Source organism: Cnephaeus nilssonii, assembly GCF_951640355.1.
Source record: "Cnephaeus nilssonii genome assembly, chromosome: 11".
Classification (NCBI taxonomy): domain Eukaryota; kingdom Metazoa; phylum Chordata; class Mammalia; order Chiroptera; family Vespertilionidae; genus Cnephaeus; species Cnephaeus nilssonii.
Window position 1 is genome coordinate 73,783,088 of NC_137082.1, and position 18,507 is coordinate 73,801,594.

At 49.8% G+C, this 18,507-nt stretch overlaps 1 protein-coding gene across 1 annotated transcript in view; it reads right to left on the reverse strand.

Moving 5' to 3' along the window:
* Positions 1–2,212: 2,212 nt before the first annotated feature.
* Positions 2,213–18,507, reverse strand: part of PPP1R16B (protein phosphatase 1 regulatory subunit 16B) — a 98,703-nt gene continuing 82,408 nt past the window's right edge. Inside the window, exons 4-11 of the mRNA XM_079784871.1 lie at positions 16,352–16,497; positions 15,401–15,504; positions 13,137–13,261; positions 11,509–11,634; positions 10,668–10,743; positions 9,819–9,948; positions 9,558–9,726; positions 2,213–6,686 (exon numbers count right to left, since the gene is read on the reverse strand). Of these exons, the coding sequence (XP_079640997.1) occupies positions 6,177–6,686; positions 9,558–9,726; positions 9,819–9,948; positions 10,668–10,743; positions 11,509–11,634; positions 13,137–13,261; positions 15,401–15,504; positions 16,352–16,497 (1,386 nt within the window). The 3' untranslated portion in view covers positions 2,213–6,176. The remainder of the gene's footprint in view (positions 6,687–9,557; positions 9,727–9,818; positions 9,949–10,667; positions 10,744–11,508; positions 11,635–13,136; positions 13,262–15,400; positions 15,505–16,351; positions 16,498–18,507) is intronic.

Below are 18,507 nucleotides of genomic sequence, written 5' to 3' on the forward strand. Positions count from 1 at the left end.
CAGACCCCACGGAGCTCGGAAGACAGCGGACGGGCAGGTCTTTTTATAGCCCCTTTGAATCAAACCGGCCCGCGCCATTGGCCGCGCCGCCCCGCCCCGGCTTTCCCATTGGCTGCTTTCTCCTAACGGCGGTGTTCGGACGCAGTGCACGCCGCTACGACCCGCCCCTGGACGTGCATTGGCTGCCCCGCGGCCCGGCCCCGCCCCGCCCCGCCCCGCGACTCCGCTCGGGCGGAGGTCCAGCTCTGCTCTGGTTCTGGGCTTGCTTCTTGGAACTTAATTTTGGCGACTCTGTCCTGCTCCAAGGTAGTCGTTCCTGCTCGGGCCCCGCGGAGCACGGATCTCTTCACAGTCAGCTGAAGGCGGGGCAGGCCTGATGGCCGCGTGGCCCCGGGTGGTGGCCCGGGCAGCGGAGCCCGAACTGAAGCCGGAGAGCCCAGCCCCTGCCATCCTAGCGCGCCCCCTGCCGGCCCGCCGTTCAAGGCCGGGCGCGATCAGACCTAGGCACTTGGAGAGGCAGGCGCCTGCTCCCCAGGTACACTGACCGCGGTGCTCCTGGGTTCTGAGCTTGGGCGTGACCAGCCCTGTCTCCTGCATTTAATCATTCATTCAAAAATGGCGGTCTATCGTAATACCCCTCCTTTGATTACACCCTTAGGTAGCTTTCTCTTCTCTCACTTCATCGTGTTTTTGCCTGGCAAAACCACAACCCACTCTCCACCTACTTTCCACCTGCACCTAGTCGTGCAGGTTGACTAATTGTGCTTTAAATTTATTATCTCAAGTGCCTGCTAGCCTACATTCCCTTCATTCATTTTGCCTTTTCCTCTCTCTTATTCTTAGTTTGCTTCCTATTTCACTGAGAAAATAGAAGCAATCAGAGAGAACTTCCACAGGCTCTAATCACATCCTAGTCTCTGCCTACATACTGGGCCTTCTGCTACTATTGATCAACAGTCCCCTCCATTTGGGCCCTAGTTGCCAGCCCCTCAACTACTAACCTATATCTCTTCAGCAATTCTCTCCTCTCTCTGGGATCATCCATTTCCCTTCTTTACTGGTTCATTCCTTTCAGCATTCAAACATGCTGAAATATTTTTCATCTTAAACAAACCTCTCTCAACCCCACTACATTTCTTCCTCCCCATTTCTCTGCTCATTTTGATAACATAAAACCTCAAAAGAATTGTGCATATTCGCTGTCTCCAGTTTTCCTCCCCTTCTTTCTTGAACCCTGTTCAATCAAGCTTATGCCTCCTTTACGCTACCAAAACCTCTTGTCTAGGTCATCATGAACTCCACAGTGCTAAATCCAATAGTCAAATTTTAGGCCTTATTTCCCATGTGTAAATGAGAGGACATATGTACAACTGTAAAGTGCTTCCTAAGTGTCACAGATTACCATCATTATTTAGAAACCAATAAACTTTTAAACTGGATGAATGCCCATTGTGGCAAAGATACCTCTGTTCTTCCCATCCTCTCCCCATCCCCAACCTGTTTGTGAAGCTTTCCAAGCCCAAGTGTGGGGTCTTCCATGTGTCCCTGCTCTAGCATCCCGTGTCCAGAAGGGTCCAAGAAAGCACTCTTTCCATCTTCTTCTGAGATACCAACAAATGTCTGCAAATGACAAAGACAAGGTCCATGGTCTGGGACTGTGCAACCGCATAACTTGTCAATGCCTCGATTGCCTGAGGGAAAAGTAAGAATAAGCAGGGTTTCACCTGCTGTGTTGTTGTAATGTGAAGTAGTATATAGCATTTTACCTCCTCACTATCAGCTATATGAGGAAAAGGATTGGGGTGGGAGGTGGGGAAGAGGATAGTGCACTCCCAAGAACAGAACAGAACAGGGCAGCCCTGTTACATATAAATATGTCATCAGACAAACCTTTGAAAGTGTAACCAATGTTAGTTCCAAAGGGAGCATTGACAGAGTGAAGGTCATTCCCAATCATCTACCTTTTCTTGAATTCACGAGGTTTCACCATCTCCCAGTCTAGAAAGACATCAGAGCTCCCTCTGCTTTCGGGGCCTCCTGGCAGAGTCTTCTGTGGTGGGGGGCAGGGATTCCCCACTTTCTATCCCAGGCATCACCTCTTTGTGAATTCAACTCAGCACAGTTCGAGAGAGCTCACAGCAATGACCACAGCCACACTTACAGATGTTATTAAAAGGAATTTAATAATCTTAATTAAAAACTCAACAGCGAATTCCGTCACAGGCCTTGGCAGCTGGAAGCAACTCCAGGGGCATGCCCCTTTGGGATGTGGTTGGGCCATGGTCTTGGACATGAGGCCCACCACTGCCGGATGGTGAGGAGCTACCTGAAAGTTACTTCAATACAATATCAAAGATCCTTGAGGATTTTTTTTTAAAAAAAGTTTTAAATATATTAGACTCTCTTGATTGCCATTTTTTACACAAAGCTGCTGATACAGTATACAGAGTTTTAACTTTTTTTCACATAAAATACATTTTTCTTAATTGTTCTCTGTACATCAGTGGCTTCTGGTCTGGTGAATTATTGCGGAGGGCTGGGGATCTGCAGACATTTCCTGGGTGTGCAGAGCCAGGCCCCGCACTGTGGCACTTGCATGCCCATGGGAAGCAGGTCCTCTGGCCAACTGGCCAGCAAGAGACTCCTATCAAGGAGAGGGCTATAGCTTTTAGCAAAGGGATCACTTCTATGGAGTTATCCACTGACCACATGACCCTTTGCTCTTATGTGCCCTGGGGGTGGGGAGGCTATCCCCAGGCTACAATAGCAAGAGTTAAATATAGTCCTTCTGGGCATCTTATAGGGAGCGCCTTCTGGGAAAGCAGATGGAAGAGAGAGCTCAAGATCAAAAAGTATCTGACACCAAGAACCCAAATAGTCTTAAGTTACTACAAAGCCAACAAACTGTGGTGAGATAGGACAGGGGACATAACCTTGTTAACTTTCTAAACCCATTTAAGTTGATCAAACAGTGCAGAGCAGTTTCATTGACGCTGCATATCTGATGGAGAACTACATCCTGAAGTCTTTAGTAGACTTGAGTCTAGGGTTCATTCAGCTTCCCTGAGTTACTGGCCAGAAACTCACCAATTTTCAATAGTCTGGGGCTTAGGGTGGAGTGAGAGCAAGGGCCAGAGCTCACAGTGAGCCACGTGGCACCTGCTTTGGAAGGAGCCTCCTTCAATCTGCCAGGAGCTGCCACGAGACCTGGATCTCAGCAAGAGCTGGGCATCTGGTCAACCTTGCCAGCATTCTTCCAGCTCCTTGACCCACACCTGCCCAAAAGAGAGGCAATTCACGAGGAAAGGCTTCGATGTTAAAGGAGAAGCTCTTTTTCTTCCCATTATCCATTGGTGGAGCAGGAAGATTATATAATAAATAGCAAAAATGAGTAAGAGACAATGAGTTTTAAAACCTGAGATGCATTTGGCAGCAAATTCCAGAATCCTTATTCTTCTAGACACTGACCTCAAACTGCTATTATATAGTGCCTCAAAGATGTTGGCCTGAAGGCAGCTAGGAACCCTGAGAGCTCCATATAGACTTGGGATGGTGTCTGCCTGGAACCCAAGATCCAGCGTCTGCATTTAGTGGCAAATGTCATCTAGGGATATTGGACCAGGATGCAGTCACTCTATCTCAGATTAATTGAATGGGCTGGCTGACACCCATGGTCCTCGAGGGATGAAAATCATAAGAGCAGTCTCCTCATTCTATCTTGTCTTTTCTTAACCCCCAGAACCTAACATAGTGCCTGGTATGTCACAACTACTCAATAAACTTCATGAGTGAATAAATGACGTTGGCCCCAGCTTGTCCTTCAACATCCAAGAGACCTATGGGAAAAGTACCCCAGGTACTTGAAGCCCCAACAGGGACTGGTTTATCCCTGATTGAAAATATGAGCTTGTGCTCAAGAGTCTTTAGTTGTCTCCTGTTGGGGAATCAGTGGGATTCCCAGCCTTCTGGGTAGAGAAGAACAGCCCAGGAGGCAGGAAGCAAGAGGGGAGGAGCTGGCCAGAGGGCTTAGAGTGGGCAATAAATGCCTCCAATCTCTGGACCCTGAGCAAACAGATCCAAAAACCTGCCCAACTTTCTCTCTGGAGGAGTATGTGGCTTCCCTCGGCACTCCCCAGCTTACAGCTTAAGTTGGCTCAAAAGGAATTTCAGTGTTAGTCTGTTCTGAACAGTTTTAAGTATATCCCTGGCTGCTCTGGCCATAGGCTGAGATGATGGAGAGCCCACTCCAGACCCCAGGGACATAGGAGGCATCACACACAAGTCTATAGTCTCCTGACCTGCCCCTCCACCCAAGACTGGAACTGTCCTGGAGTTGGGGTGGGGGGCCTGGTGCTGTGACCCTCCCTGCATACAAGAGCCACCAGGGGTACAATGACTTCTTGAGCCCTGTGCTCTCTTGCCCAGCTGCTCTACTCCTGGGAAAGCCTCAGCCAGGCCCCCTGGGAGCCAGCTCCCTCTGGGTTAGGGGAGTGTGTGGGGACCCCAGTGGGGACTGGCACTTACAAACAGCAGACCCATTACTAAAGCTGTGGCACAAAGGGAACTTCTCCAGCCACAGTCCCCTGGCCCAGGTGCCCCCAGAGAGTTTTCAGAGGTTCAGAAAGGGAACCCAGATTTGTCCCCCAAATTGCAGAATCTGGATCTAGGGGGCACCTTCAGAGCTCCAAGGAGGTAGTTTTAGGACAAATAAAAGGTGCATAGAGCAGGGAACAAACCTGCTCATTAGTTACACCAATGGGTTTTAGCTGAGCCAGTGGATAGTGCCCAACTCATGGGCGACAATTTCAAAGGGGCTCATGAGAGAATGCAGTGGGGAGGTGATGGGCAGTCTGCCCCACCGGTGAGTTGAATGGGTGGTCACACAGCTGGCTCCTGGCATGGAACAGGCTTGTGACCAACCTCCCCACCAACACTCTCCTGAATGCAGGTCAGGGTGTTAGCCATGGGCACTGTGGATGTACAGCCCTGGGGTGTCACCACTCCAGCAGGGACAGGCTGGGAGTCCCTGGGCCAGGCAGGAACTCACAAGGGCCAATTGGCAAAGCAAGGCCTGGGGTCCTGAGCATTCACTCTAGGAGTGGGGAGGGGGAGGCAGGCAGCAGCCCCTCACTGCTCACTCTGATGGCTCAGTCTGAGGAGGGCTGGCTGAGAAATTGCCAACATGAACGCACCCTCTCCTTGGAAAAGCCCTTCCAACTGAAGCTCCTAAGTTCATTTTTCTAACACGAGCCAGGACAACCTAATGATAATAACATTCTCCATAAAAGCAGCCAAATTCAGTTACCTCCTGCCTAGAGTTTTACAGCCCTAAATAGTCCTTTTATGAAACTCACTTTGGGAAATACTGCCTTTGTTACCCCCTCCATTTTTTGATGCTTTCATACAAAAACAAAATGTGATCTGGAATATTCCGGGAATAGAATAGCCTGGTTTTCCACCTTGGCTCCTGGCCATTCACACAACTAGTTCCTGGCATGAGCAAGGATGTGGGGCGCAGGTCTGTGTCCATTTCATCTACCCATGTGGGTTCATGGCTTCCTCTGGGCACAGAGAGCACTTCCTGCTCCTGTCAGATGTGGATGGTGGCCCAGACCCCAATAGGACCCTGGGCAGGACTATGGGTCTCAGCTTAGCAGGCCCCCTCCCCTGCTAAAGCCACATTGGCAGTGGTGATAAAACTCTTGAGTCTTAACCTCAATCATTCTCTCAGGAATAGCTCACAAATGCTCTGTTCCACCTGCTTCCCATGAGTCCAGTTGTCATTTGTATACACGTTGATGAAGTGTGTGTGTGTGTGTGTGTGTGTGTGTGTGTGTGTGTGTGTGTGTGTATGTTGATATGTGACATGCGAGTACTGGTCCAAAGAAGCCTTTATCAATAACAGAACTGGAATCCCAGCCCTCCCTCCCCCAAATCAGACAGCAGGGTGAGTCGGGAAGCCCCTAGGGGCCTTGTTTCTGATGGCAGACAATGCAGCAGGAAGCAGACCATGGGAAGGGGTGATGCTATGGGCAGCTGGCTGAGAGGTGGGGTAGCATTCCTCTGGAAAGCAGAGCCCATCTCCCTGCAGCTGCCCTCTGAAGCCTCCCAGCCAGGGCTGTCCTGGATTCCAGGGACCCCTCCCCAAAGCATCTCTCTCCTCTGTCACAGGGAGACTAGGAGATGCGGCAGCAGCCATGGACCTTCTCTTCCATCTCCTCAATGGGGGCCTTGAACTTCAAGAGCGGGGGGTCTCCGCTGGTGACCGTGTAATATACCGAGGTCCCATTGCTGCTGTATGGTGAAGTTCTGCCTCCGATCAAGGGGGCCTTGCCTTCACTGCTGCTCTCACCCGTCCTGGCCATGCTGCTGCCCAGGTGGGTGCTCAGGAAGGGGTGGCTGAGCAGCTTGGCTGCAGCCCGATGCCGCTTTAGCTCCAGAAGCGTCTGGGGGCTCTGCTCCTTGTAGCCACTCCAGGGTGGGGTGGCATCAGCCATGCTGGGGCTGCTGTAGACCATGGTATAGTCGGGCACCTCGTGCACTTTCCAGACATCCCCGTTGGACAGTGCATACTGGTAGGCGCTGACCGGAGCCCGGAGGCCATTCTCAACAGGCATGTCCATTTCACTTCGTGGGATCTTGGTGGAGAACTCAGAGAGCAGCACGGGCTTCTCCAGCCGGGGGTTCTGAGGGGGGAAAGGACACGTTACCAGCTGGCAGGAGGCTCTGAACCCACAACCCACCTGCACTTCTGCTGAGGGCATTATTGTCTGGACCTGTCCTCCATCCATTTTCCCTACCTGGGTAATAGGATGTCCTTTTTGCTTTGGGGAACTCACCAGTCAATGTGTTTTAGGAGAGCTGACCAAGGAGATCCTTGACCCCCGGCCTGGATGGTCAACACATTCACTATAGGAATTGGTTCAGGGATGGGTTCTTGACTGAAACTGATTTAATGAAACTCAACCCTGGGACTTTTGCTAGAATGATGGGGAAAGAGAAGTTCTGTTTTTATAGGAATTGCGGGTGGTGAGAATGATACAAGTTGGGGGCTGGGGAGACACCATGTCAAAGGGCTGATGTGAAGGAAGACTGAAGGAGAGAGAGAGAATTTATCCTGACGATGTGTTTTGAGCCCCTGGATCCAGCTGGGCCAAGACTTTCCAGTTACATGAGCCTGTAAATTCCTTTTTCATATGAGTTGACTTCAATTGGGTTTTTGGTCACTTGCAATCCTTCTTCTGAATTCCCAGCACATCTCCATTCGAAACAGCAGAGATTCCTACCCAGAGGTCCTTTACACCCAGAAATCCCTGTATAACTACAGCTGCCTAGAAACTATAAAGGAAAAGGTTGATATATTTGACAATAATGAAAATGTAAAGCCTAGCAAAAATCACCATAAATAGCCCGGCTGGTGTTGCTCAGTGGTTGAGTGTTGACCCATGAACCAGGTAATCTTGGTAGGGGATATGCAGGAGGCAGCCAATCAATGATTCTCTCTCATCATTGGTGTGTCTATCTCTCTCTCCCTCTCCCTTCTCTCTCTGAAATCAATTTAAAATTTAAAAAAAAGAAGAAAGCAAAACTTTTAAAAAATCAAAAGACACATGACAAAAGTGAAATGATATTTGCAACATATATGACCAAAAAGGGACTAATTTCCCAAATAAATAAAGAGCCCTTAAAAGTCCATTTATAAAGGTTCTACTGCACAAAAGAAAAAAATCAACAGGGACACTAATATACAGTTCACAGCAAAATATAGCCTGTAAATACAGGAAAAAAATAAAAATATTCAATCTCACTAATAATTAATGACATAAAAATTAAAACAACAAGTTTTACCAATCACATTGACAAGTGTCTTTAAAGTTTGTTCTTACTCAGTGCTGGCAAGGGTGTGGGCAAATAGCTAGGCATGTAAACTGCCACAGTCTGTTTGGAGGTCAATGTCAATCACATCATCTAAAAAAATTTGTTTTTAAAGAAGAATGAATACTTTGCAGCAAGCCCATTTCCAGGACTTTGTTTTGCAGATACGCTCCCCAGGAGAGCAAAGCCTGAAAGTCATCATTAGGCAGGTGGAGAATTACGGCATGTCCTTGTACTGGAATATTCTGCAACTAAGAATTGAGGCAGTCCCCATGTACTGGCTTAGGATTCTAGGGATCTCCAAGAAATGTATAAATAAAAATAAGGCATCTGAAATGTGATTTGATTTCTGTCTACAGCTCTTTTCTCCCCAACCCACAAGCTTGGGGACTAGATGGAACAAAGCCTCCGTGTTGCCCTCTCCATCCCAGCCCGCCGCTTTGATGGGGATTCCCTTACACAGATGCCATCACTCCTGCTGGTGAGACCAGCCCACATGTGACCTCCCCATTCACTGGGGAAGCAGGGTCCCATTGAGATGTGTGCACACACTACGCAACTAATCACTTTGCATCCCCCCAAGGCAATACTCTCTAGAAATGCTTTCAGTTGCTCCATGTGTGGTGGTGGAACCAAAAAGGCAGACCGCTGCTAGTACAGCCAGCCTCTCCCTTCCTGTCCCCAGCAATTCTGCGCTGGCCCCAACCCTTGGCCCCACTCGGCAGACTCAGCCAGGCATGGACCTGAGTGCATCAATACTGAGTTGAATAGTGTCCCCCCAAATTCATGCCAATTCCACATCTCTGAATGTGACCTTATTTGAAAGTAGGATCTTTGCAGAAGGAATTAATTAGATTAAGATGAGGTCCCCCTGGATTAGGGTGGGCCCCAATCCAATGACTAGTATCTTTCCAATAAGAGAAAACAGAGACACAGACACACACACATGAGGAAGGCCATGTGAAGACCGAGGCAGAGTTTGGAGCCATGCTAGCAAAAACCAAGGAATGCCTAAGCCACCAGAAGCTGGGAGAGAGACATGCAGAGGACGACACTTTGCTGTTTAGACTTCTAGCCCCCAGAGCTGTGAGAAAAGAAAGGTCTGCTGTTTTAAGCTCCAAGTTTGCTGCAGTTTGTCACAGCAGTCCTAGACACCAATAGAGCGTCTTCTTAGGAAAGCCGTCTCAAGCCCAGGGCCTTGGCTACCACTGGGGCAGGCTGCTTAGAGGTCCTACCAGTACCCTACTCAGTTTTTCAAAAAGTTTCTTCCAATCAGATGTGTTCTGGTAAACACAGTTCTCAACTTCTTGTTATATCCCCTCCACCCTGGAAGTTTCAGTGTCCTTAGCTCCCAGGGTGGCTGCCCTACTGAATCCCTTTTCTGGGAAGTGCGGATTAGATCTGCCGGAGCACGAGCAGGCACATGGTGGTCACTCACTCCCTGTGGATTATGAGAACCTAATGGGTGCCAAAGCTCCCAGCTCTGACTCAAATACACCCTCGGCTTGCCTCATTAACCACAGTAGCTAGCCACCACCATCAGACTGGATCTAGCTGGTCTAAGGGCCTGCCCAGCTAACCTCCTTCTGAAGGCTCTCAGATGAAGAGGCCAGATCAGGGAGGGGCCTGGTGCTCCTCCCAAGGCAGTGGCTGACACTGGGGCAGGATATGAGGCCACTCACTGGGTCCTTATTCTCCTGGTCTGTCCTGGTCTCCCTGATGTCCCCATTGTAGGTTGAGGTCCGCTGATCCTCTGCTGCACTCCGCTGCTGCCACAGGATGGCCTCGCCCTCATACTCCTTCCTGTACAGGTTCGTCCTGTCCGACAGGCTGGCTCGACGCACCACCTTCCTGAAGGGAGAGAGGGGGTGCTGGAGGCTGTATCCGAGGCACCACAGGCAGGAGAGGCATGGGGACCCCTGGCTGCCTGGCCCCTGACTCACCCACGGCTGCCTGTGCTGGACGTTCTCCGGCTCAAGGACGACTTGTGCCTCAGCTGTGACTTCATGATCACATCGTGCTTGTGTTTTAGCTCCAGCAACAGGACCTTGAACTCCTCTTCCTCACACAGGTCTGAAAGAGCAGAGGCGTCTGTTGTGGGAGGCAGCCTGTGGCCCCTGGGAGCCCTCCGGACCAGAGGAGCTGCCCTCCCAACCGAATGAAAACTCCAATCATCCTTTGGGGCATGCAGGGAGAGGAGAAAACAATCCCACCCTTATTTCCTGGGCTACCACCCAATCCTTAAGAGAAGACTACGAACGGGAAACCCAGGTTCCATACACAGTCACAACTCCTGAGGTTCCCAGCTATGACTGAAGGAATCATACACCTTTGATAGTTTCCACTAGGCCTTATCAGCTCTCCACTGACACAAGAAGTATCAATAGAAACAAGCAGGTACCATGTAGCCCAAGCAAGAAGTTATGCAAAGAAGCTGAAATCATATATCCCCACCACCTAATTCTTTCACTCATCTATTTACCTTTTCAATGTCCCAGTCATCCATCCATAGGTTTGTCCTCTATCTATCCATCCTCTTATCCATCCATCTATATTTCCTACTTCATCCATACATTCATCCACTTTGCCATACATTTATCTATCTATCCATCCATCCATCCATCCATCTCTCTGTCCATTTATCCATTAATCTATCATCCATGACTTTATTAATTCATCCATCCACACACCAATCCAGCATCCGTCCAACCATATATTCACCCATTTATCACTCTACCTATCAAAAAGTTGATGAAAGCCTATATGTGTACCAGGTGTTGTGCTGGCCTTACCTATTGGCATTTCATCCATGGATGTCCTAGCACTGAGACTGGCCCCATGGGACACCAATAGCTCTGCCATCTGCATCTGAAACGCAGGAAGAAGCCCATGATCCCACTGCCCAGGGCCCAAAAAGCCTAGGAGGTGGAAAGAATGCCCAAGGCCTCTTGGGATGTGACCCAAAGAACGGTGGGGCAAAGTTGACTCCCAGGGAAGGCTTTGAACCCTGGGGCCAGGAATCCTGGGAGTGCAATGGACTGACACCACCTGCAATATGCCTGGACCAAGGAACAGAAGAAAACGGAGTAGCTGTAACTCTAGAGTTGCCGGGTATCTAGGGAGGGACTGCAAAAACTGCAATCAGGGTTTTATATCTGGGAAACAAATGGAGAACCCACTCAAAGCAGAAATGCTGGAGTTTTCTAATTTGGCAAATTTAATCATCAACCCACTAGTAGCCCTGCACACGAATCCATGCGCGAGTAACTCGCTGCCGCTTGCCTCAGCTGGCCAGCCGACCCACCACCCACCGCTGCTCGTAGCTCTCCGCCCGCCCGTTGCCCTGCCCTCAGTAGCTCTCCGGCCGCTTGTAGCTCACTGCCCCGCCCTCCTGGTGATCAGTCGTTATGCCTCACAGCATAATGACCATTAGCATATTAGCTCTTTATTATATAGGATTAGATTACAGCTTGTCAAATGCTTTTGCAAACTCCCTAGGTCTTTTCATATCCCATACTCCAGCTGTAGTCAACACCTTAAGCAGGTCATGTATTCTTTTGAACCAACTGCTAGATCAAGGACAGCAGGCTGATCCTATGCTGGCCTTGCTCACAGCCCTTCGGTGTATACTACCTGTCCCCAGAAGGCAGCCGCATGCAGGGGCTCCCAGCCATCCCAGTCCTTCACATCCACGCGCACTCCATGGTCCAGGAGAAGCTCAGCTGCTCGTAGGTATCCATTGGCGCCAGCTATGTGCAGCTGAAGGAGAGGAAAGAAGTGAGCATTCCCTAAGGGGGGCAGTCCCACATTTGGAGGTGAAATAGCCCTCTCCCTAACCCAGTGGTCGGCAAACTGCGGCTCTGTTGACATTTAATGAGTTTGCCGACCACTGCCCTAACCCAAGTCTAAGATCATTCTTGGGGCCAGGAGAATGGAACAGAATGAGGTAGAAATACCAACCCCATTGCAGAGAATGATTACAGCTGCAATATGGACCTGGAAGGTAAGGCAGAGAGGTGAGCTCTTCTCCCCTGTGGTTGGTTTTAGAGTGCCTGTGGTTAAGGCAACAGCATTTACTGAGTCCCTACTACATGCTGAGCCCTGTAGAAGAGGTCTCAGGGGTCCAATACGGTGGTTTTAAAAATATGCTTACAAATTCTCTGACACATCTTCCAAAGCAGGGGTGGGGAACCTTTTTTCTGCCAAGGGTCATTTGGATATTTATAATATCATTCAAGGGCATTACAAAATTATCACCTTAAAAATTAGCCTGCTGTATTTGGTTAAACATTTAATTAACTCACCCCTAATGCCTTGGCAGGCCCAGACCAAATTATTTCGTGGGCCTTATATGTCCCATGGGCTGGACATTCCCCACCCCTGCTAAAGGATGGAGCTTAATTTCTCTCCCCTTGAATGTAGACCAGATTGAGTGACTCGCTTCTAACAAATAGGATCTTGTGAAGGGGCAGTGTGTGATTTCCAAGACTAGGTCATAAAAGACATTACTGTTTCTACCTTATACTCTCTTGGATCAATCACTCTAGAGGAGGCAGCCATCATGTTGTGAGGACACTCAAGTAGCCCTAAAGAGAAGTCCCTAGGAGGTGAGAAACTGAGGCCTCCGGCCAGGAGCCAGCACTAACTTGCCAGCCACCTTAGGAGTGGATCTTCCAGCCCCATTCAAACCTTCAGATGACAGCAGCCCTGGCCGACAACTTCACTGCAGCCTCATAAAAGACCCCAAGCCAGAGCCACACAGCCAAACTGTTCCCAATTCCCTGACCCACCAAAACTATGTGAGATGGTAAATATATCATGTTGTTTTAAGATGCTGACTTTGGGGTAGTTTGTTACATAGCCATAGTAACCAATACATCCAATAAGGGAAAGCCTCATGCTAAGGCCCCAGCTCTTCTACCCGGCACCATTCAAAGCCTCCGATGGTGGACGCCACCTTAGTTGCCCCTTTTGTTCAATCTCCAAGAGAACACATAAACTACTTAGCACATGATGAACACACAGGAAGTGGTTAACATTCTTAGGGAGCCCTGAGTGATCACAAAGCACACCATGGGAATGGATGAAGGACCGAGAAGATGAGGCAGAGAGAAACCAACTTCCCAGCCAATTAGGGCAAAAGGAAGCCAGCAGAAGACTGGCTGGGAGGAAACAGAGGCCCCAATGGTAGAGGTGTGTGTTCCACCACATGCTGGCCCACTTCCGTTCTGGCTGGTCTTGGTTCTGGCCCATGTCCTCACCAGTGTGGCACCATGGGCGTCGATCCAGTCAAGGTCTTGGCCCGCTGCGATCATACAGTGGATGTCTGCAATCATCTGCTGCTCGGGAGCTGCCCGCATCTCGTTGATTTTCTCTTGAGTGATGCCTACAGGGGGAGGGAGATTTGGTCAGCACCCCAGGCTTAGGCCTCAAAGTGGGGAGGGGAGGAGAGGCAGATAGGGAGGGCAAGGTTTCTGCGCCCCAGGGTCTGCCAGTCAAGGAGGTAGACAGACATGCCCATAGATCATTGTGTTCCAGGCTCAATGAACACAAACATGTGCTGGCCCATAAAATAAAGAACGCTCCTGCCTGGCACCCAGGAGGTACTGTAATGATATCGGTTACTAATATATATGCTGTCCTTCTACCTGGAAACCCTTACCATCCACATACCCACCTCCAACTGATCAAATGGCTGGCTCTGTCTTATTCTCCAGGTCCCGCCCAGATCACACACACTCCCAGAAGCCCTCCCCTGACCACCCTGTCTGACCAGGGTTTGTTAGTTTCTTTTCATCTCGTGCACAGTTGTGTTTGTAGCACCTGGCACAAGGCTCAATGAGTTTTTGTTAAGGGAATGACTCAATTAATGACTACACAAGGGTGGGCAAAAGTAAGTTTACAGTTGTTCGTATGGAAAGCAATACAGTAAGCCCTGGCTCAGTGGATAGTGTTGGCCTGAGGACTGAAGGGTCTTTGGTTCGATTCCGGTCAAGGGCACATACCAAGGCTGTGGGCTCAATCCCCAGTAGGGGGTGTGCAGAAGGCAGCTAATCAATAATTCTGTCTCATCATTGATGTTTCTATCTCTCTATCCCTCTCCCTTCCTCTCTGAAATCAATTAAAAAAAATTTTAAAGAAAGTAATACAATAATAAATAACATAAGAATAAACACTGTGTTTCACATACAACTGTGAACCTACTTTTGCCTACCCACATATAACTTTCAAATGGAGAGTTGAATAAATTGAGGTGAAGGGACCCAGAAAGACATTGTAAAGCCTGAACCTCACGCTAAAATGTTTAAGTGCTACTGGCAGCTACGAATGGTATTTAGTGAGAGAGTGACATGCTCTATAATAAAGGTCCATTAGATCAAACATTCTTGGATAGAATTCAGGGGAGATCTATAAACTGGAAAGGAGAAAAATATACATGATTATTTTTATTAAACTTTAAATGAAATAGAACATTTCCTTCCATTAGAACATAGGCATAACCCACAGTAGAATGAGCGGTGCCTGTGACGTTCTCACCAACAGAAACTGTAGGTATTTGCGTGTCATGTTATCTGATTGTTTCATGAACCAATAAAGTTGGTAGCTAACACATTTTTAAATATGTTGGTAGTTTTATTTTAATATAGTAGGTTTCCTTTATAATCCGTGCAAGAGTAGGCCTTCCTTCCCCCAGCTGCCGGCAGGCACCCGGGACCCGGGCTTCCCTCGTAGCCCCAGCTTTGTCCGGAAGGACAGAAGGACGTCCGGTCTAGTTAGCATATTATGCTTTTATTATTATAGATGATTCTGATAACTGAATTTAAAGATATCATTCTGAGAAGGGGTCCATAGATTCACAAGATTGGCACAAACTGTTAAGAGCCTCTGCAGAAGATGAATGGTTAAAGCCTGGGTGCCAGGGAATGGACACAGCAAATCAGCGGTTATTGCTGGGATCAGGGAAGAAACACCACCCGGCAGGGCCTGGACAGGCCCGGGGCTGCAGCCCAGGGTCTGGTTTGAGATTCCTTCCTGGGGAGGAGCCCCGAGACTGCATGGGGACAGGGGCAGGTCTCTCTGGTTGCTACATTTGTTTCCTCTCTGAAGCTCATTTGTGGCTGAGAACAGCCCACATCTTGTTTACCCGGCCCCTGGCAGCCAGCATAGTGCCTGGCAGGCACCGGCGAATGTTCCTGACTTTTTATTATTTTCCCAAGTGGGAATATATCTTTATTGTGAATGTTTATTGAATTGTCACAGCTGACGAAGAGGAGACGAGGCCAGCTGAGGCCGCCCGCGTGTGGGGGTGACACAGAGGAGAACAATGCCTCCCTTCTGCACAGCATGTGTCCTCATCTTGTTAATCACACGGTAATAATAATAACGGGGACCCATCCCACTTCCTGGGCCCTGAGCATGAGCAGGCAGGTACGCAGCTTGCTAACGTGTTCACCTGCGTTGGTTTAAGAGATGCTCGCTGCAACGCTACCCTGAGCCCACTTGATAGCATGTGTCACGCTCTTACCCTGGTACGCCATGCACGTCTCGATGACATCCAGGGTGGGCTCATCCTCGCAGAGATCATACGGCATATTCCCATCGGAGTTGACAGCGAGCAGGTCAGCCCCACTGCAGAGAAAGGGCCAGGCTGAGGGCCAGGTAGGTGTGAGGGTTGGTCTGTCTGCCTCTGCCCTCTGGCCTCACATCCACTACCCCGCTGTGCATCCAGCACCCACAATCCCACCAACGTGTACCCTAGCAAGGACAGTGGCTCAGCATCCTGCGAACCCCAGATGCAAAGAGGCCAAAACCCTAGGAGAGTTGTCCCAACAGACCTCCCCCAGCTGCCTGCTCTGGTGAACCAGACAAACACTATATAGTTCCACTTAGATGAGGTACCTAGGGTAGTCAAAACAATAGGAACAGAAAGTAGGATGGTGGTTACTGTTATTGTTAATGGGAAGATGAGTTATTCAGTTTGGGAAGATGAGTTCTAGAAATGGATGGTGGTGATGGTTGCACAAGAAGGTAAATGTACTTAGTGCCACTAAACTGTACACTTCAAAATAGTTACGATGATAAATTCTATGTCTCATGTATTTTTACTGCAATAAAATCTAGGGGTGGGGAGAGAATGAAGGGAGAGAGAGATAATGAAGAGGGACAGAGTGGAAAGGCAGAGTGAGAGCAAGAGTGAAGGAGAGACTGGCATCGAGAGGGGAAAAACAAAGGCACACAGAGGTGGAGAGAAAAATGGGAATTGGGAGAAGAGGAGGAGAGAGGTAGGAACAAAGAGAGGAAGAGACAGAGATGAAAACAGGATTGGGGAGAAAGAGAAAGTGGCAGGCACTGAGAGACGGAGGAAGAGGCAGAGAGAGGAAAAAAGAGGGAGAAGGAAAGAGATGGGGGTGAAAAGAACTTGGAAAAAACCAAAGGCAGAGGGGAGGCTGTTCCCGGGGAAGAGAGGGGCACGTACTACTGAACGAGGATCTTCACCAGGTTGATGTGGCCACACGTGGCCGCGGCATGCAGGGGTGTCCACAGCTCGTTGTCCTTGGCGTTCACGTTCGCACCGTGGGAAAGGAGCAGCTTGACAATTTCCTCGAAGTTGTCGATGCAGCACTGTGAAGGGGACACAGGCAGGGTCAGCTCCCAGCAAGGCCCCAGGCCCCGGTGGGGACACCCCCAGTTCCCCTCAAGTGGCCACGAGAAGGACAGAGGAGTCAAACTGCCTGAGAGTGAATCCAGCTCCAGTATGATATGCTGTGTGAACTTGGGCAAGCCACTTAACCTTTCTGAGCCTGCTTCTTTGTAAGTTAATAACATATAGGATAAAAATATAAAGATAATATTTTTTATAAAGTCAACTATAAAAAACTTTGAAAGTGTTGGTGGAATGAGACACATTTTTTAATGAGGCTTTAAAACCTTTTCTTTTTAGCCCTAGCTGGTTTGGCTCAGATAGAGTGTCGGCTTGCAGACTGAAGGGTCCCAGGTTCAATTCTGGTCAAGGGCACATGCCCGGGTTGCAGGCTCCATCCTTAGTAGGGGGCATGCAGGAGGCAACCAATCAATGATTCTCTGTCATCATTGATGTTTCTATCTCTCTCTCCCTCTCACTTCCTCTCTGAAAGCAATAAAAATATATATATATTAAAAAAAAACTTTTCTTTTTAATTCCAGAAGCCTTTCTTTCAACGAAATTGAATGGAGAACACTAACTTAGATAACCGATACATTCAAGCAGGGCTACAGGGAGAGGAGAGGAAGCTGGAGAGTTTGGGGGTTCCCCTTCCCAGCAGTGGCCTCCAAGGGGTGGCCCTAGATCCATCATAGTTTGAAACTTCTGACTTAGGAATTTCTGACTCAGGAGCTCAATTTGTGGGGAAACCCCAAATAACCAACCCTCTCCCTGAAGAACCCAGCTCAGCCTAAAGGCTGGAGGGCGGGGGAGGTCCTGAGATAGTCCTTGCAAGGAGACAGCCATGTCTGTGCTCCTGCCTGTTCACACGTGGGTCAGCATCAGAGAGAGGGAAGGTCAGGAGCCTGCAGCCCCTCACCTAGACTTAGGGGTCCAGCAGTCATTGGAGCCCCTAACTCCAGAGGCAGAGAGTGAAAGAGTCCAAGGGGACAGAGAGGCCTCAAGCCAGGGGATGGGCAGGAGAGGCGAGGACAGAGGAGGAAGACAGACTGCAGGAGAAGTCTGTGGGGGGCTTTGCTCAGCACTGCCCAGCCAGGTAAGGGCGTGGCCTTCAGTGCAATGGGAGGCGTTGCAGGGGTATACTCGGAGGTAAAGCACAGCCGACTGGCTTTTTAAATCCCTCCTCTGGTTGCATATGGAGAACAGATTGCCAGTGCAGCTTCTTTGGGAAGAGGAGGGACGTTAGGAGGATGTTGAAATCTCCCCATTAAGAGATGGTGGCCTGGCCCACAGAAGTGGCGGCAGGCACGGGGCGAAGTGACTGGATGCCAGCAGAATGAGAGAGGCACCTGTGGGAGGCATGGCCCCAGGTGGGTGTGGGAAAGGGGATGGAGATGGGTCAGCTCCACAGCCCCCACCCACACCTCACTGGCCAAGGCTCAGCGCCAAACCACGTGGGAAAGGAACAGTCGTTTGCACAGATGGTGCTAGAGACCCAGGTTCTCCTTTTGCGCCAGCCAGTGGGGGGTTGGCTGGGTCTAGGGCATCTGTCCTACCAGTGGGGCACAGGTAACCCAGTGAGGCCGGGAGATCCTCAGGTGGTGAGGAGAAGCATGCAGTGGTGCGGTGCGGCCGGCAGAGGGCGCAAGAGGCACCCAAGTGAGGTGGCTGGGAAAGGCAAGGAGCCCCAGGCTGTCACCACAGGATGATGTGTCAGAGGAGCCCAGTCCCCAAGAGGAGCAGCAGCCCGGTCCCTGGGGTTAGGGAATAGGAGAGCCAGAGATCCCACCCTTAGGGGCTGCAGAAAACATGAGGATCGGGGGAGGGAGACTCAGGTTGAAGGGGGAGAGGGTTGTACACCCAGAATTGCAGTCCAGGAGCTAGAGCAGCCTGAACCTGGGAGACTAGTCTGAGCTAGCACTGGGTTGGGGTTGGGGTTGGGGTTGGGGGCTGGGCACAGGGATGCAATGGGGGGTGCATGGCAGAGCCGG